This window comes from Ctenopharyngodon idella, chromosome 4, assembly GCF_019924925.1.
Source record: "Ctenopharyngodon idella isolate HZGC_01 chromosome 4, HZGC01, whole genome shotgun sequence".
Taxonomy (NCBI): domain Eukaryota; kingdom Metazoa; phylum Chordata; class Actinopteri; order Cypriniformes; family Xenocyprididae; genus Ctenopharyngodon; species Ctenopharyngodon idella.
Window position 1 is genome coordinate 8,149,173 of NC_067223.1, and position 20,358 is coordinate 8,169,530.

Below are 20,358 nucleotides of genomic sequence, written 5' to 3' on the forward strand. Positions count from 1 at the left end.
ACCCAAATCAAAGTCCTCCTATATCCCACTTTCCTCTTCTCCATCTTGAAATGTCTACAACAGGATCCAGATGTTGAAACAGATGTCGACTGGTTACTACACACTGCCCTTTCATTCATTGTGAAGCTATGCACAACTCAAGGAGAGCGAGACCTACTGGGAAATGGTAAGAGTGCTGGATTAACCCTCTAACATCATTGTAATTTCAACGGCTTTTTGCATTCCAGCTTAATTCCACCTTTCACAGGTTGGGACGAGTCTCCATCAATACAAAATGACAGCCCAATGATGTGCATCGCCCCAGGGCAGCCTATAGTTTAATGGGGTAAATGGTCCATCAAAGTTGTGAAGGATGGAGATGAGATATGTCTATTGAAATGAAAGGGTTAAATGTCTTGAAGGCACCTGCAAGTGTTTGGATGGTGTCATATTTGCCAGGGCCCCCCACCTCCTGAGGCTCTACAGACCCTTACTGCACAAAGAGAAAAGAGTAAGAAAAGAGAAAAAAGTGCTGTGCTAGCAATAAGTACCCAATGCATGCTTGCAGAAAGACAACTTCACACGAATCTTTCAAACATTTACACACCCCCTTATTCAACCTCACCAGCTGATGTCAAAGGTTTGGCCTTGGGGAAGTTACACTGCTAACAATAGTAATCTAATAAGGCTGTGTGTTCTGATGCATGTCCGGGCCAGAAAGAAAGTGGGAGAAACTGCAGACTGGACTCAAACTGGAGAGGAAAGCAGGCGGACCAAGAGATTGACTACATCCCCAAAACCAGAAAGACACACTTTGCCTCCACCTGCGCAAACAAAATCAGCTCTGTGACTGAGATGAGCAGGTAATGTTTTCTTTTTTTTTATTCTTTATGTGATGGTGATGCAATAAGGAAGTGGGTGTAGGGGGTACATGTTTTTTTTTTCTGTTGTAGATTATTGAGTTATTTTAAACTCCATTTCATTATATTTTCATTATTTTTCTGTTTCTCTGCACTTCTGCTTAAGGTCTTCATATAAAATAATGATTTCATATTTAATTTTCATTTTTTATTTTTTTTTATTTTAATAACCAGCATCTCCAAAATAAACTTGAAATGTATATGAATTTCTTATGTAGTGGTATTCAGTGAGCTTACATTGAAATGACTTGTGTAATACTAATAAAAAAAAAAAAACAATATTAATGGTATTTTTAAAATATGGTATCAAAATACTATTGTATAACTATCTGTCATCACTGTACCAGATACCAGCACAGCACAGTATGTTTTTTAAGGAAAGTCTCAGATTTTGCTTGTGTAAACAACAGAGAGGGGTGTGTTACAATTAATTATTTCAACTTTAATTAGTTTATCGTTTTGTAAAGCTTGAGTTAAGGGATGCTCTTTCTAAATATATTTATATCGAAGAAGGTACCAGTGCAGCATTTTGTTGTAACACAACTGCCTGAGACACAGTGCCCCAAACAGGAAATTAAATCTATTTGAGAGCATATGTTTCTTTTTAGGCGAAGCATAAATTTCCCGTAGTTGTCTTGACCATATTGCCATTTCTCAGACATCATTTCTTTTTACCATCTATGATGGACTTTATCCTTGTTCCAGTCAAATATGCTAGTAAATTATTTTACTAAAGATAATTATTAAACACAAAGGCGTTCAAATGTGGTTTAACAGTCTCAAATTTCTCAAATAGTTTTAGTGTCGAGTGAGTTGTAATGAAGATACTCTCAAATATTTCACAATTAGCATTAGCACTATATGCAGATAGCATAAGCACTTAGCACAAAGCAGTTTAGACTGTTTTGATCATAAGCATTTAATGTGATTACTTAATCCCTGCTACTCAAGACAGAACAAGACATTACGAGACAGAAAGGGCCAGATTTACTAAAGAAATCCCAAAAAGTGCCAATGGGAGTGGAAAGTTCTGCACATGATCTACTGGCAACGCGCACATTAAAGAACACAGACGCAGCTGGATCATTTCTATAATGACGCAATCTACCAAGAGCAGCGCAGATTAGCAGCTGGTTTAAGACATGCTTTTTTTGGGCGTTAAATAATGCCGCAAATACCAGTAAATTGACTAGCACAAACCTTAGTAAAACATCTTGCATGATTCATTTAAATACTCTCCTCCCATAAATTTTGCGTCTGAAAGGGAAACTCCTACAAATGCATACGCAATAAGATCAGCTGCAAAAATAACCCTGTCCACGCCTTTTCAGCGCTAATTTTTCACTGCGTGACTTTATTAGTTTTTTAACAACAAAAAGGGGGTTTGCGCTGGTGCAAGCTGTTAGTAAATCTGGCCCAAAGTTTCCCTGTGCACATTTAAGGGGTCGTCTTTCACATCTCAGTTTTGAAAAAGGCTCAAAAGAGGTGGAAACTAACATGATTTCATTGGCTGTTGCTAATTGCCTCTCTCGCACGAGTCGAGACAGTGCACCTACCTGAAGACTGGGTGACTAGAAAATCCAGTCTGAAGTTTGTAAGCCATGTCTAGTCTCATAGGTGCAGACACTAGAAGACTTGGCACTTGCAATGATCTGGGGCTTTTGTCTCAGACTACTCGCAAACAAGGAAGGGGGTCAAGGTTTATTCTTGTAGAGTGATCTTGGTTTTAGAGACTCATAGAGTAGCAAGTCTTTAATAATTCCCTATTGATATTATGTATTAGATGTATATTGATATTGCACAGTTTGTCTGATTGTATCTTGGATATCTGTTTATTCCAATGATGACTTCAATACAGAGTAGATACTAATTGCTGCCCCGAGAATGACCTCTTGTCATGTCCTGTATTTTGCAGCCTAACACTCTTAGTTGCCGATTTAGTGTTGTAGACCTTGACATAGGTGTCTTCTGTGTTTAGAGCTCTTTTACATTCCTGTGAATAATAGGTTTTCAATTCTGTAATTGGATTAGGTTGGTGTTTGTACTCTTTGCCCTTTAGACCACTGGTTCTAACGTAGAGCTGCACCATCCTTTACACGAGATGCTGGATAATAGACTGGATTACTAATGGTCGTAGATTTCAACTGGAGGAGCCCATTACAGGGGATTACAATGACACAGTAAGGTGTTGTTGTCGTCAGTGGAATTGAGAACAAGTAATCTAATCAGCACTTGGCAGTCAAACAACGACACCATATGTGGCTACCTGTGCCAACTTCAAATCAGCCTCTAAATCCAGACTAGTGCTCCCGTGGGGACAAAAAAATCAGCACATGCGTTTTGGTGACTGTGCGCATTAAATAACAGACTTTTTTCATTACTGATTTTACAACTGTAGGCATCTACACAAATAAAGTGGGCCAACTGTCATTTACCAGTCAAACTGAGAGTCCTTATGAAGGAAATGAGGATGTTAGATAGATAGATAGATAGATCGATAGATCGATAGATCGATAGATAGATAGATCGATCGATCGATCCTGCAGTCTGATCGAGACATTGTTTACTCAAAAGACAGGAGACAGGTGGTGTTGTGAGGGGCGATGAAGAAAAGGATGAAGAATCCAACGTAATATATAGGCCTGTATTAGCCTAATTATAACTGGGCCAAGGCCCATGTCTTCCTTTGACCAACACACCGGTTTAAGCACTGTCCATCCCCAAAGGATTATGACTCTTGATCTCGAGAGGCTATGATTGGCTAAGGTTGTGTCCAGTGTGTCTGTCCGTGAAGGGATCATGAGATACCATTGACACTACAAATAGGGGCAGGAGATGGCAAAATAGCTCAGAGTTGAGACATCTGTACCCTCAGCAAGAGATACTGTAGAAGAGCCCCAAGAAGACAAAGGTAGGTCTCTAGCATTTGTGCAATGATTCTGTGCATTAGGAATATTTTGGGAAGGATATTGTCAGTTTCTTCTACACTAGTAGAAAGCCTCTGTCCTCCAGAAATGCATACTGTGAGCTATGAGTCATTTTTACATCTGCATGGCTTTGTGTATTTTGTCTTGGTTTAACACAGAAGTATTCTGCTTAATTTAGGGCACTAAAGATATCAGCTGTTTTTCTGCAAAGCCAGTTTGGAGGTATTGATTTGAAAGTATTTTTCTTACTTCTTAGAGATATTTACAGGTGAAGCTGGCTCCACCTGACCTCATCACTAGGTATCCAAGGCTTCCCTTTGATCCCCTCTAGTTTAGTGTAAGAGTTCTGCCCATAGAAAATGATCTCCAGACAGTCGCTTAGAGCTCAGGACCAAAAATTTAAACCAATACCAGATGAGAGAGAAAGCTCAGCTATGAATATGTGTTAACATAGTATTTCTTGAGCTTTCTCTCTCTCTCTGTTTGCTGTTTCTTTTATCCTTACATGATAAATTTAAGCCAAGAGAAATATGTGGATGTCAGCAAAGAAACTTTGGAGGGAAAACCATAATAATTGATTGGGTGTATCAGGGCACATACAGATTAGACCAAGCGCAATCATGCATTTGAAAGATATAAATGTTTTAAGGTATGAAAAGAGCTTGGTCAATTTGGAATCAAATGGGAATACAACAAATTGAACCAGCCTGGTCAATGGATGCCTAATGTTTAGGTGTCCTGTCAATGGATGCCTAATGTTTAGGTGTCCTTATTGCGACATGAGGGTTAGGTGTTGTTAAATTGCAATGATTGTTATACCTTGTTGTATCTAGAAGTAGTCAGACATGCACATACCTGAAGCCTTATGTTTGCCAGAGTCCAAGATGTAACTGTCTTCTGAATGGAGATGGGTAGCACTATGCCAGGCTTAAGTCAATTAAGGTTGACCTGGCAGCATATTCGGAGTTTAAGAGGATTACTACTTAGATGGTGAAGACACAGGGAATGGTAATCTTAACTAGAGGATGTTCCTAATTTTTTGTCAATGAGTTTATCCACTTAGAGAGAACCTGAGGTAATGTAGGGTGGATGTATAGCAGGGGACAGCTAGGAACATTACTCCAGGCCCTGTGACAAGTGGGCCAACTCACTGAAGGGAGAAACCCATAAAAAATTTGCACTAAGTCCTGTAAACTTTAGTGACAGCCCTGTGTAGTACATACAGTACATGAGTTCTCATGAGTTTAATATTGTTAACAGCTAATTTTGGTGCTTCTTTTCTTTCTCCATGTTTTTGTAGGTTAAACCTAACCATGGAGTGGCTCATGGTTGCATTTGTGGCCCTACTTTCGGCCAGCCAAGTCCACTCTGATGAAGTTCCCTACGAGCACATGATCTCTCAGCTCCATGCATGTCCTAAAGAGTGCCACTGCCCTCCAAGCTTCCCAAACGCTGTTTACTGTGACAACAGGGGTCTAAAACGCATACCTGTCATCCCTCCCTATACCTGGTACTTGTACCTCCAGAACAATCTCATTGATGTACTCTCAGCTGATGCTCTGCGCAATGCCACACAGCTTAGGTGGATCAACCTCAACCGCAACAAAATCACAAGCGAAGGCTTGGAGGCTGACGCTCTGAAGGCTATGTCTAACCTTGTACACTTCTACATGGAAGACAACTTGCTGACTTCCATTCCATCTCCTCTGCCTGCCAAATTAGAGCAGTTACGGCTGTCCCGAAACAGAATCTCAAAGATCCCAGCCGGTGTCTTCTCTGGAATGGACCATCTCACCTTGCTGGATCTGCAAGGTAACAAGCTACAGGATGATGCAGTAACTGAGGTCAGTCTGAAAGGCCTCAACAGCCTGATCCAGATCAATTTAGCAAAGAATCAGCTAAACAGCATGCCCCTCGGCCTACCACCCACAACCACACAGATCTTTTTGGATGGCAACAACATTGAGAAGATTCCGGCTGAGTACTTCAAGGGTCTTCCGAAAGTGATGTCTCTCAGGCTCAACCGCAATAAGCTGGCTAATGGAGGTATCCCAAAAAACGTGTTTAACCTTTCCAGCATCCTTGATCTACAGCTTTCTCACAACCAGCTCACAGAGGTGCCCGTTATCTCTTCTGGCCTTGAGCACCTGCATCTGGATCACAATAAGATCAAGAGTAAGTCCACAACCAAAGTTCTGAACATGCACGGTTTTCCATATTGACTTCCTTTGTATTCTTTGCTAAAACATTGGTTAATACAGGCATGTCTCAAAAGTATTACGATTCATACTTTTGCTTTGTTCTGAACAAAATTTGCACAATGAATTTCTCTGAAACTGATGACTTAATTTCAACCATGAAATACTGTAGTCTATACTTGCTTGGTTATCTAAAGACTTTATGATGCCTTTGGAAACCTGTCTGAAACTGCCTTAGAGTTTGGATGTTTTGTACTAGCATGTTTGTGACTTTATCAGTAAGATATATTTATCATTTTCATAGGTGTGAATAGCTCTGACATCTGTCCACCTGGTGCACTTGACGATTACCTTGATGAGAATGGTCCGCGTCTTCGTTACCTTCGCCTTGATGGTAATGAGATCAAACCCCCCATTCCACGAGAGCTGATGATGTGTTTCCGTCTCCTCAGGGCTATTGTCATATGAAGTTGCCACTCCATCTAGATACTCCTGTCCATTTCATCCACCAGAACTGAAAATGCATGTATACTAAAACACTTGAAAAGGGTCCAATAAAGGACTATCTTTTTGGAAAGTCAGAAAATTGAAAACTATACACTGCTGAAAAGACCAGCCAAGACTGGAATGAATTTCCATGCTGGTCCAGATTGACTTATGCTGGTTTGTACTGAACTAGAGTTGGTCTGTCTAGTAGGCCAGTGAAACTAAGCTGATAAAGCTGTTTAACTAACATCTTTCTGGTGGAACTTTGCCAAGAAAGCACATCTAGTTAAGAAGCTGAATGGGGATACCAGTATCCAAAATATGACATATTTTGGCTTCCTGTCCTGGTCTTTTCAGCAGGGTTGAGATCCATAAGACTGGTTCATATATGCATTTGTAGATGGTTTCTCATGGCTGTATTGTAAAACCACTGTGCCTTCCTTAATTTCATACATATGGGAAACTAGCAGTCCTGCGGAAACACCATTATCTGTTAAAAGTTCTCTATCATGAAGAAAGCTCCAAAATATAATTGTCCTCATTTGCAAGTAATGTCATTTCCCCATCCTGTGCAGAAGTTACAATCTTAGTATGTGTAGCATTACCCAAAAACTGTTTTACCTCACCACACAATTCTGGGGTGTTTTTGGACAGAAGAGTTGTGGTCTGATTTTGGAGCCAAATTTTCTGGTAGTGAACTTAGTATATAGCAATGGTTTATTGGAGTTTATTCAATGCATGGTATTTCTCAGTAACAGCACCAACAGAAGTTTGAAATTTGAGAGACTTTAGAAATCACAATTGTTTATTTCTTCTGTTGTAGCGAATGGCATGTACTGACATGTATTATTATTTTTTTTAAAGCAAGTTTACTTCTACTTTTTTAATATTTCTTTACATCTTTGTACAATCAATATTCAATCAATATTTAGTGTTAAATATTAATTTTATAGATTAAGTACTTCAGCTTTATCCACTGTCATTAATTGTACTGTGACATACTGATAAATAATATATAAGTACAGTTTAAATTTAGCAGTTGACAATGGTACTACAAGAGAACCTTCTAGAATCATTTTAAGATTTATTTTCCTCTAGGGTATAAAATAATGTGAATATTCTTTTTCAACGCACAAATGTGATAATTATTTTTCATGTTTTCATTTATCACTGCAACATTCTTTGCAGAAAAATGACAGAAATTAATGTCACTAACTGTGAGAACCATTAAGATTGTCAAAAAGGATAATATGAGACAACTTTTGTTTGATGTCCTGATTAAACTGGTTTCAATGGTCCAGCATTGTCTCTTCACTGATTCATTTTATATATACATAAAACATTTTGGTTATTGAAAACTCTGAGTGCTTTAAGTAAGGACCTAATCAAGTCAGGCAACCTCTTTATTAAGGAAGATATAATCCACAAGCAATGTATTTACCTACAGTACAATAATGTAACTTGTATTTAGACTCGTGATTTATTTTAACAAACACTTTGTTTTAGATTTTGCTAAACATGCAGTTCCTTCAAAAAGCAATTCCAGTCTTTTAAGATGGTTTGTTTGAGAAGATTTTCAGATGCATTGCAAAACTTCTCATGAGAAGATGGGTTATATGAGAGCTACTATACCAGCACATATTTAAGATCCAAAAGCTTTGCGGTTACAAAACCCTTTTAAAACAAAATAATGTTCAACAAAAGACTCTGGAACACTTTCTTTTAAATATTTATACATATATAACAGAGAGAAAGAGCAACAATGAGTGCACAGTATACCTGGGTATCAGTTGAAACAATGGCTGCATTTATACTGCAAGCCTAAAGCATATATTTTCGGTCGCATCTGTTACGTTGACTTTAGACATAACTTGCCGTGTTACATTAAATTCCCTACTACACAGTGCAGGCCTGTGCTGCTCAAATTGATCGTGCAAGTAAATGGATTTGCTTGGCGCTGTTCAGTGGGTTTGCATGAATACTGGTGCATGCTAAGCACTTCTTTTGGTGCCTCTTAAAGCTCAACTATATAAAACAGGCTGCAAATAGTAGATATATTTGCCCACCCATTAAACATCACAATTAATCAAACAAAGTGAGATTAGTGGTTAAACATGTCAGTGAGACTGAAACAAAATGCGTATGTGCCATTTGTTATTAATTTGAATTGCTTGACAGTCCTAGTCCTTAACAAACTAATACTGGATTTTTATTTCATGTGACTCAGCAGGAATACGATTATACCGAACCGCCGAGAAAGAGAATTAGTATGGAAAAAGAGATTGAGGCCTGTAATAACATCCCACCGAACATTGAAGAAGGCACTTGTATGCCACTTCCTAATAGGTTAGCAGGTTTTCTGCAGTGCGCTGCATCTCTGCACATAGGTAGTGAGCAGAGGTCTGAGTTTTAGCACCGAGTCCTGGCGCAGAGCAGAATGGAGGCCTTTTCTCCTCTCAGCATTGCACTAACAGAGGAGCCTTACAGAGGGCCCATTGTGAGCTGGGGCCCTGCAGATCCCTACATGAAAGCAGAGTATGCCTCACGCTCACCTCAGGAAAAGGAAGACAAATATCTCATACTTAGGACTGAATTACTTATGTGTCTCTTTGGGAAACAAAAAAGAAAGATGGTTGTAAGGGATTAAAGGATTTTCGCAGTTGGGGGTCTGTCAGCGTGCAAAATGTGTGTCTGTTTAGTGTGTGTGTGTGTGTGTGTGTGATGCAGTGTGGTATGGGGTGGGCGCTGCTGTAGATGTGACCAAAACTCAATTTCTCCCTTTTCTCAGTCTCACTTCTTACCTTCACACACACAGGCAGGTAGGGCACACAGGTCTGTGAGTGTGTGCACACGTTCACGTCACACACCCAGAAACATCCACACACAGATATACACTCGCCTTCTCACCGTGAGTGACCTGTTGCCATTGGCCAGGCCCACCAACCCTCTGCCTGTCCGATCTGAAGAACAGGACCATTTGGGAAAGGAGGAGAAAGAGGTAAGGGTTCTTCTGTATGTTCTTCTAAATGCTGTGCTTTAGAGCAGGGATTGGACCCAAGGTCTTCCCCTTCTGCTTCTTAGCCTCAGTGGTACTTGGCCACTGAGGCTAAGCTAAAAAAGCTAAAAATGCACCTCAATGACTCAACTGAGGTTTTCATTTTTTTTTTTTTTTTTTGGTCTTGTATATGACTGGCTTTATGATATAATATTTGGGTGCACACCATGGTATTCATTAATCTTTTTGTAATTCTTGTAACAATAATGCACATTTGCGAAGCCAAAAAGCTCAAATACACATGACCGACTTGGATTTCTGGCTTCTCTCCATGATCTTGATGAATGTTCTTATAATATTTACAATGATTTACAACAATTTTAAGTGGGATGTGTGGTAATGATGGCAATTCATCCGTGCTCTTTATATTGGTCAGTTTTCCATTTCTTGGATTTTTGGGGTTCGTTTTGGGTGTGATGATGTTTCTGCTTGATTTTTAAGAGGATAGTTGATTTTGTAAAGCTTTACAAATAAACATATAAGATTATTTGCAGAAAATGTAATGGGAGACTTTTGATGTCTAATATATTGTTAGGCCGTATTACAGAAACTTCCCGTTTTAAATCTTCAAATCTGATAAATTATAACGGAAATTGGCAGGGTTACTAAACAGATAAGATATGTCTGTAATATGTGTTTACTTAGGCTACAGTGCTTGTATATTGTTGCATTTTGACTTATTGGAAGAAAATCATACATTTGGCAATATTGGCTGTACCAGTAGAAGAAGAAATAGTAGAATCAATGAGCATGTGGAATGCTGTTGGTTAGAGCCAAAAACAACATTGGGATAGTTAGTTCTCACACACATACTCGCACAGGGTCTACACACTGCAAACACTGCCGGGAGTTTGTAAAAGCCGACCTCTGTGTTCAGTATAGTCCCTCTTTGAGCATTTCCCTGCTGAAGCTGTCATGCATTGGTACACTAAAGCTTTATTGAGAGACGTTTTTTTTCTTTTGTAGATACGGACTGAACTAGCGTCTCTAATCGATATCACCGCTATGTAATCTCTATTCATGATGTGATGTGATGGCATGTGTTGATTGGCTGTCAGAAACCCACAGGGAACTGATTCATGTTTAAAAATGTAGTGGTTTCTAGAGAGCAGCTATGCACCAAAATAGCCTTTCACTGAGAGTTACGTGGATTTGTCTGTATGAAAGAGCGAGAGAGAGAAATAGAGAGAGTCGTAACTCACTGCCATGCTGTCCACAAACCTCGGTGGAATTTCGAACTTGAGTGTAGAGACAGACACTCATAAAGGAGCTCTGTCAGAGTTCTCCCTCTCTTTCTCTCTCTTGCTTCGCTCTCTCCGTCTCACCCTGAGGACCAGAACTTGGTCTGCCCATCAAATGCACCCTTCTCTTCTTCCACTCCAGCTGGTCATTGCTTTCCTATGTGCCTCTATCATTCATAAGAAATGTATATATCTCTACTGTTAGAGAAAAAAATAAAAAATAACATTATATATGAAACATTAGAAAGAATACAAAGCAACTGAGATTAAGAAGATGAGGATAAGAAAGTGTATGAGAACTGATAATACTTCAGTTAAATATTTCACAAATCTTTATCACAGACACTGTTAAAAACTGAGAGTTTTGGACATTGTTAATAAGAATTATAGGGCTCCCACAGAACTCAGCTGAAAGAACCAAAGGATCCACTCAGCAGAGTTTTCCACCAAAATCAGCACAGAACAGAAGATGGAAAAAAGGTCTGCAGATTCTCTCTGGGCAGCTGATGACTAGCTGTGAAAAAAACATGTTTTATTGTCTTTCTGTTAGCATAAATTTGCAATAGACAATTTACCCACATTCTTAATGTTTTCAGGGGGTTCTTCATGGAACCGTATAGAACCTTTATTCAAAGATACTAAAAAACCTTTTATAAGTAAACTTTTTTTCACAATGTCTGCTATTTTCTTTTTTATAATTATGTTTAAAAAGAAACCGTTATAATGTCAGCCATCTCACCTCTGACCTTTCAACTTTTTGGACACACAAAGCAGTCACTGAGGGGATTCAAGATGGCCACTGGGTTAGGTGTTGGCTTCTTGGCCCTTGTAAGTGAGCTAAAGACTTTAAAGGCTTATATTTCAGTATTACGGGCTGTCTACACCCTGTTAATGAACACTTCTCCAACCTTACAAAACTCAAATGTCTTTATCCCTATGGCATAGAACTATGCAGAGACTGTAAATGATGCAAAGAGTTAACAATAGACTACTGATTGGATTTCTGTTATTTTTTCATTTTTGCAGTCATAACTATGTACCTCAAAATTAAATCTGTACCTATATACATACATATATATATATATATATATATATATATATATATATATATATATACTCCAAAAAGGAGCAGCTTTTTAAATTATGTGTAGAAGTGAGACAGAAATCCTTGTTTTTTAAGAAGCATTTCGTTCAAACTACCCTCTGTCCCCTGTTTACTACTCCATTGTCACTCTTCTGCATTTTAAGATCTCACTAGACTTTAATCCATCTGATTCTATGTGTAGCAGGAAGATGGTAACGCTGAGGTTGATGTGGGGACTCCTGGTCCTGTGTGTGGTGGCAGCCTCTCCCCCCAGATACGCCCGACAAGCAGAACTAGACAACTATGACAACAACAACGTGGATTTAGACCGAAATGTGGATGTCGACGATGTCTATGACTATTATGATGCAATTGATGAACCACAGGTAAGACAGTCATTCAAGGTTTCATAAATCATCCTGATATGTTAATGCGGGCAGCCAAATGTCAATATGCTCATGGCTGTGACCTCAATAACAGGGATTTTGGGTTGACCCTATTTTCCATAAATGGGCTTTGCATTAGCACCTGAAGCAAGTAAGAGTCCTATCTTCAATTACATGTCGCATGTAAGGGTTTTGGATCAGGTCTTATTTATATCTGGGCCCTGATTATGATTCCTCTCTTTGCATATTCATTAGTTTCCTCAAGCCTGTTGAGATGGCTAATGCTCAAGCACTGGACTCAGTTTGAATTGTCATGCAGGAATGTATTACAGCAGTTTTGCTTTAGGGTGTTTGACAACTTTTCATTTGCTCTGCTGATCCAAATGTTCCTGGAGATAATCGTATCCAGCTATGTCAGTCTTTGGTTTATGATTTTCATTTAGAAAAAGGTAACCCAGCTGCTGTGCTTCAGGGTCGGTCACTGAGGGCATGTGGGCCTGTATTTACTCATCCTCTCTGATTGCAGATCAGTTTTTCGGCTGTGCATACTAATGTTACTCCCTTCTCAGTGATGTGTAACTCCATAAGAAACATCATTTTCAGTTTATTGCCTTGTTATGATACAAAGCTGTCAAAGTAAATTTGTGACATACTTCATCATTTGTATTCAAAGATTGTTTTTTGTTCTTGTACTTAAATGTATTTTGTTTAAAAAAACTGTTCATGGACAGGCATACTGGTGCATCAAAGTTCAGTGTGTCAGACTGATTTATATTTCTTTCTTTAATATAACAAATACTTCTCATAGACAACATATCATCTGTATGATGGACAGACCAGATGTTGTTGAACGTGAAATGTTCTCAACTGAATTTTCCACTGGCACAACCTTGTTGAATGAGAGGCAGACACTGGCATTTTTACTGTACTGAAGTTCACTCATAATCAATATTTGTACAACACTAGTCATACTTGTATGCCAGATTATTTCACTTAAGTGACCTTTTTGGCTGGATGCACATTCACACTTTACTAATAGTTGCTTTGGTATTAAAATACTTAATTATACCCATCTTTACATACTTTATTAAATTAAATGTTGATGTTACAACATTTCTGGCCAATAAACTGATCAATGTTTGCTTGCCAGAAGTTGAGCTGCATGTATGAAGAAATTTATTCAGTAATAACTATGATATAACAATGAGAACAACGACCAGTTTATCATCTTCGGCATGGAAAAAAAGATAGGCTAAAACTATGCTTGACTGGCACAAGCCAATATGGATTTTTAGAAGAATCACATCAAAGCCAAAATACTTAACTTGATCCTGATGTGAATGTTATGTAGTTAAACCCACAACCGAAAGCACACTTGTGAGTTACAACACATTTTCCTTGTGTAATGTGCTTAGTTTTCAGCTCTTTGGGATATTATGAATAATTTGGGTGAATATTTGTTACTTTTTTGTACTTATACAAAGCACTATAAGAGTGCTTGTAGGTTTCTGTGGCGCATGCCTTTCTGCATTTGTCTGTGTAACTGTATGTATGAACAAGGACACATAAGGTGTATTTTACACTCTCAATAGAGTTGCTGTTGAAAAGTTGCTGCTGATTCTGTATGAATCTTGGGCTCTAAATGTTGAACTTACAGAAATACACGCGTGATTGTTTTACAGGCTTCCTGAAAAAGCATATAATGCATATTTGCATGCAGTGCTAGTTACATCTATGCTTAATAAATGCTTATTTTTTTCTATATTTGCACCATCATCTTCAGTCCCAACTGATGAAAATATAAAATTAGCTTTTAGTTGAACCTAATGACCCCTTAGTGAGTTGAAACAGTATAAAACAAACTGTTGCATTGTTAAACTTCCACAACAGAAGGATTTTAAAAAAAAATACTTTCAAACATACACAACACTTAGACTATGTAAATTCCCTCATTAAATCATCTTCTACCCTTTTCTTTATTTTTTGAGTAAAGAACAAAATGCTGACAGGCTTGTGAGTCACAGGCCTGGCTGTTGTAGAAAAGATTTTGGTAGGGGTTCCAGAAAACTCTCATGCATTCTGGTATCTGAAATGAGTCAATGCCACTGTTTATTGCTGTACACGTTGTTGATTTATTTCAACCATCCTTTTAGCCTTTGGCTTTGCATTTTTGACTAATTTGGTGTATGAAAAGCAAGCATATTCTAAGCAAGGCCCTCGAAGACTTGTCGTTTTACGGGCTCTCATCATCAGTAGGTTTTGGCCATTTGTCTTCACACATGTTGAAAGAATTAGTAATGTAATCCATTTTAATAAAGTTACCGCTCTACAGCTTAATAATGGTGTTTTTTATTTATTTAGTTTTAGTATGTTCAAGTTGACCACACCGCAAGACAAATGTTAATACAACACACTGGAAAGAAAATGTACAGAAATATGGATTTTTCTGCTACCATGTATGTCTTGGTTCCACAAGGACCATTTCTGGAGAATAGCAGCTGCTTGCAGATGAGACTGTGAATGGTTTCACAGCTCCCCACTCTGGATTGTAGCGGAATCGAATACAAAAAGCTGAGAGAACTGTCAACATCACAACATATGCAGAGTAAATTTTCTGAGATGAATAGAATAGGTTTTTAAAAATCAGCACATCAATATGATCTGTAATTTGTCTCACACCTTACAACAATTAGCAATTGTAAGGAAGAGGGCGAATTTGAAAGCTTTGACTGAATAGGCCTGATACCCAGTGATAAGCCATTACTCTTTCAAAGGGACAGCCTTTTGCTGAGTCACGCCTCCTATTGAACCTCTGAATTCTTTCTGTTACAATCAAATGTGTCTGCAAGACTTTATGCTTTAGTAGATTACACAGATGTCTGATGTAAAAATTGTTTGTACTTGGGATATCAGTACACAGTTTTAAAACAATTTGAGGTGTGAATCAATTTGGCATAGTTCTACAGGACGTTGGTCCTCCATGAGCGGGACTGAACACCCATTCCCGCTCATGAAAGGGCCAACGTCCTGCAGACTTCAGCTCCTTAAGACCTTGATTAGCACATTCAGTTGTGTTTAATTAGAGCTGGAGCTAGAGTCTGCAGATTAGTGGCCCTACAGGAGCAGTATTGGGTACCGTAACAGACTGAGATAATCATGTACTTGTTTTCAGCAGTCTTTTTAACCCAGCACTTTCTTTCAGTTCTGTAATCATCAGCAGTCTGAGAAAGACATGTTTTGGTTTGTAATATGACAAAAATGTGTACAGTGTACTGATCTGAACTCTTCTTGCAGATAGAGATTGGCACCTTGGGCCCTGATGAGGACATTGATCCTTCACATGTTGCCTCATTGGAGGAGGAAGAAGAGGAGGAGAATGTGGAGCATGAAGAACAAGAAGAACGGAGGACAGTTGAAGGGAGAGAACACAAGGAATTGCCCATAAAGCCTCAGCTTATTCCGTCAGGCTCTGGGGAGTCAGGGACTCTGATGGGCCCTAGTGCTCAGGGAGGTCTGTACCATGCATGTACAAATGCACACACTACTAATTGTCATGACTAGCCTGCCAACCATCATGCTTTTGTTCCATTTAACTAGCAATACGATTGGTTAAATGAGTTTTAATAATTCTTTAACTTTTTATGTGCATCATTCCTATGCTGTTTATGTGCATCATATCCAGTAAAACACTCATAGTCTTTACTGAACCAGTCCATATGGTTCTAAGTGTAATTCTAATTCTAATAAATGTTCTAACACCTAACCTTGTCTTGAACAAGAGGAGGAGCTTCGTCTGACGCCCATTGACATCCTTCAGATTTCCGGGGACATTTCCGGTTCTGGTGACTTGGGCTCTGGAGCCTCGGGCTCTGGAGCCTCTGGAGACTTGCTCGATGAAAAAGCTTCCGGTTCTGGAGAGCCTTTGGGCTCTGGAGGTTCTGGGGCCTCTGGTGACATTTCAGGATCTGTGGACTCAGGAGACCTTGGTTCTGGAGTCTCTGGGCTTTCTGGTTCAGGCATAATATTGATCTCAGGTGGAGGTCAGTACTCAGGACTTTGGTTTGCTTGATATATTTATGCTGTCAGAAAAAAATGTGCAAACATTGTACCTTTAGGGGTACAACAGGTTGTCACTGGTAGAGTACCCTTTAAGGTATAACTTTTGTACCTTTGACAACCTTGTACCTTATCTACGCATACGAGGTGCATATTAGTATCTTAGGAATAGTAATATGTATCTTTAAGTTACTACTATGAATCTTTTAGGGGTAAATAAGGTACAAAGATGTCTCTTCAATGGTACTCCACCTGTGACAAACTGTTGTACCCCTAAAGGTACAATTATTGCACACTTTTTTGTAAGTGTAGCTTAAGTGTAGCTTAAGGGGGTCCTTGATTACTTCAGCATAGTATTTTTTTTTTTCTGTGGGTGAGTTGGTGTCCAATGTATGGTCTATACCTGTTAGACCTTAGTGGGGAGGTTTAAAACCAGTTTTAAAGCAAGTAACCATGATCTGTAATTCACAACAATTTAACTTTTTTTGTATTGGTTAAAATCTTGATCCCAAATGGCTACCTCATCATCATTGCCAGCATTGCTGTCAAGCTGTTATCTCTCAATTGCTGATGAGGAGGCTAATTTCTTTCTTGCCACCCCACCTTGTCTCTCACAAGAGGAGGAGCTCCACCTGATGTTTGAAACCCTTCCACACGAGGCCTCTGGGGATTTTGGGGAGTCTGGAATCTCTTGGGTGTCTGGAGCCTCTGGGTTACCTGAGGTGTCAGGGGAGCCTGCAGCCTCTGGGCTATTTGGGTTATCTGGAGAGCCTGTGGCCTCTGGGGTACCTGAGGCATCAGGAGAGCCTTTGGTCTCTGGAGTACCTGATATGTCAGGAGAATCTGGGGCCTCTGGGGTATCTGGGGTCTCAGGAGAACCTGGGGTCTTTGGGGTACCTGAGGTGTCAGGAGAGTCTGGGGTACCTGAGGTATCAGGAATGCCTGGGGCCTCTGGGGTACCTGAGATGTCAGGAGAGTCTGGGCTCTCTGGGGTACCTGAGGTATTCGGAGAGTCTGGGACTTCTGGGATGCCTGTGGTGTTTGGTGAGTCTGGCATCTCTGGGGTGCCTGAAGAGTCTGGAGAGTCTGGGATCTCTGAGGTGCCTGAGGTCTTTAAAAAGCCTGAGACCTCTAAAGGGTTTGAAGAGTCTAGCGTACCTGAGGAGACTGGAGAGCCCGTGGACTCTTTGGAGTCAGGAGAGTCTGGGGTGACTGAGGCGCCAGACGTCACCACTGACCTATTAATTCCTGACCTAGATGAAGGTCAGTACCATGATATCAATACCTTGCACTTCTATGACTTAGATTTATGACAGAAATCTGACAGTGTTGGCTATTTGTTAGATCAAGGATAGTTTAGATGAACAAGTATTATGATCACTACTGAACTTATTGTTGCACTCATCAATACTAGACTTCAAGCATTTTCTACAAATGTTATTCCCACTGGGAAACCCATTTAACTGGCTGATATTGGTTAACTGTGTGTTCATTTGCTTTGGTGTGCATTATAACAATAATAATGCATTATAACTTCTCAATGTCAATATAACTCTCTGTCTGTCCTGTTCCATTGTTCATCTGTCCATGTGCTAATCTGTCTTCTAACACCTTAATGTTATTGTGTTTAACAAGAGGAGGAGATACTCCTAACTACCCCGACCACTCCCCTGGAGGGGACTGGGGGTGATATAGGGTCAGGGCTACCTGATATTGACACAGATATTGACACAGATACAACAGGTCAGTATTTCACTTGTATAATGTGTTAACTGATGAAGTTCTGTTGTTTACCAGAGATCACTATTTATTTGTGTAAAATATTATACTGCAGGAGTGTCCAATCTTGCTCCTGGAACACCACCTTCCTGCAGAGTTTAGCTCCATCATACTTGCCTGGAAGTTTCTAGTGATCCTGAAGACCTTGATTAGTTCAGGTGTGTTTGAGGATGGAGCTAATATCTGCACTAAGGTGGCCCTTCAGGAGTAAGATCCCTGCATACTGTTTGCAACACATGTTCATGTGACATTGTCACACATTGTGGCTTTCCAGTCTCTTAATGACTGATACAAAAGTGCAAAAACTCTTTGCCCTGTGTATCCAAACAGGCTGCTGCTGGCATGTGCATCAGTACAGTTTCTGTGTTTTAATATGTGTTTGTGTTTGTCTTCTGAATGCCACCTGCTGGTTTGGTGGTAAGGTATGGCTACCTGTATGCTGTGCACCTGTCTGGTCGGATCTGTGTACTGTGATGACCTTAAGCTGGAGCGTGTTCCTCCCCTCTCCAAAGAAACCACTCATTTCTATGCCCGCTACAATAAAATCGCCAGGATCAGCAAGTCTGACTTTGCCAACTTGAGTATGTGTTTCATCAATGGGAAAATCAAATAGTTTTAATGATGTCAAAATGAAATCAGAATTAATCAAATTAAGCCCTGCCCTACATTTTTTTTCTAGTTTAATTCAAAAATGCTTCACAATACAGAAGTAAATGGGTTGCAAATAGAAATTCCTGTTTATTTGAGGCCTAGAGTTCATATAGACAGCAGTTTGTCTAAAAATCTTAAGTAATATTTCATAGCCTGATCTGATAGCGTTAGCACAATTTGACATCTTTAGCTTGATGCTAAACTATGAATTTGATGTTTTAATGAATTTTACTGAATGACTTTTTGTCTTTTGTTGTCATAAAGATAAATTAAAGAGATAGATCTGACTAGCAACGGCATTTCCAGGATTGATGATGATGCTTTCTTTGGCCTTCCTGCTCTGGAAGAGTTGATATTACGAGAGAACAGTATTAGACAACTTCCTGCTCTGCCACCCTCTATGACTCTTATTGATGCCTGTCACAACCAGTTGGGTAACACTGGCATCCAGAGTGAAGCTTTCAAGGTGAGAGAAGCAATAAGAGTCAAAATGGAGTTTAATAAAGCATAGCCTTTAGCACATTCTTTACTGAGCTTTCTTGCATACGGTGTTCCTTGAACCTGTGATAGCCTACTGTTGTGTATGTAGACCTGAGGGAACAGTTTAAAGTTTGTTTAAATTAGACAAAAACCAGACAGCAGAAAAGATGATGATGGTTCGGTCCCTATGGGAATTGCTGCTATAGCTTATACTGAGAGCTGTTGAATGTACCTTAGCTGATTTTGTTTGACAGGATTGACATCAACTCATGTTTTCTGTTTTCAGGACATGCCAGGGCTACTTTACCTTTACTTGACTGACAACAACATAGACCACATCCCAGTTCCCTTGCCTGACAGTCTGCGCTCCCTGCACCTACAGGTACCTGTACTCCCACCTCACTAGTGCCACACTGTGGACATCTATGGCACTTGCCACCTAACTGAAATATTAACATTTATATATAAATTTTACATTCATAGAATTGTGCTGTTTATTTGAGAACATCAGGAAACTTGCTAAAGTTATCATGAATGGCAGAGAACATAATAACCTAAACCAAGCATTGATTTATTGTCAATCTTTCTGGTGATCCACGTAGTGCTCTTTGCTATAGTAAAATTATTAAGTATCACACAAAATTTAAACATGAAGTTAAAAAAAATACAAACATAAAATATATGTACCTGCACGGTAAATCTAAAACATTCTCTGTTTCATCATTCAGAATAACAATATCCAGATGATGCATGAGGACACCTTCTGCAATCCGCATGACTTAAATTACATTCGCAATGCTCTGGAGGACGTTCGCCTGGACGGTAATCCCATCAACCTCAGCAGAACCCCACAGGCCTACATATGTTTGCCACGTATCCCCATCGGTGCCCTTATTTAAGCCGAAAAAACGCACACTCAAATGCACACGTACAAAACTCACACGTATGCACATGCATCAAAACTCCTCTGTGCGTACCTCTCTCCTTTTTTTTTTTTTTTTTTTTTTTAACTTTGGGCTCAAGCAAACACTTGGATATGAATGGCTGTCTTTAAAGGAGGTTGGCATAAATACATAAACTCACACTCTCACAGGAGTTCTGGTGGACACTTCCAAC

General features: G+C 39.4%; 2 protein-coding genes across 2 annotated transcripts; both read left to right on the top strand.

Annotated features, from left to right (window-relative positions):
* Positions 1-152: 152 nt before the first annotated feature.
* On the top strand, positions 153-7,803 carry kera (keratocan). The gene is made up of 3 exons (XM_051891132.1): positions 153-842; positions 5,127-6,001; positions 6,329-7,803. The coding sequence occupies exons 1-3, from the start codon at positions 835-837 to the stop codon at positions 6,490-6,492; spliced, it is 1,047 nt and encodes a 348-aa protein (XP_051747092.1). The 5' UTR covers positions 153-834; the 3' UTR covers positions 6,493-7,803.
* A 4,296-nt stretch (positions 7,804-12,099) lies between these two features.
* On the top strand, positions 12,100-20,357 carry epyc (epiphycan). Its single transcript, XM_051889850.1, is given in 10 exon segments — positions 12,100-12,276; positions 15,571-15,654; positions 15,709-15,787; positions 16,056-16,316; positions 16,951-17,595; positions 17,968-18,075; positions 18,534-18,696; positions 19,027-19,228; positions 19,529-19,624; positions 19,971-20,357. Coding segments are annotated over 10 exon segments (1,986 nt in total). The 3' UTR covers positions 20,142-20,357.
* Position 20,358: the final 1 nt, after the last annotated feature.

Bases quoted from the DNA above. Each gene is read 5' to 3' on its own strand.
- kera (XM_051891132.1), top strand. The intron at 6,002-6,328 runs GTAAGTCCACAA...TCATTTTCATAG, and splicing joins GGATCACAATAAGATCAAGA to GTGTGAATAGCTCTGACATC.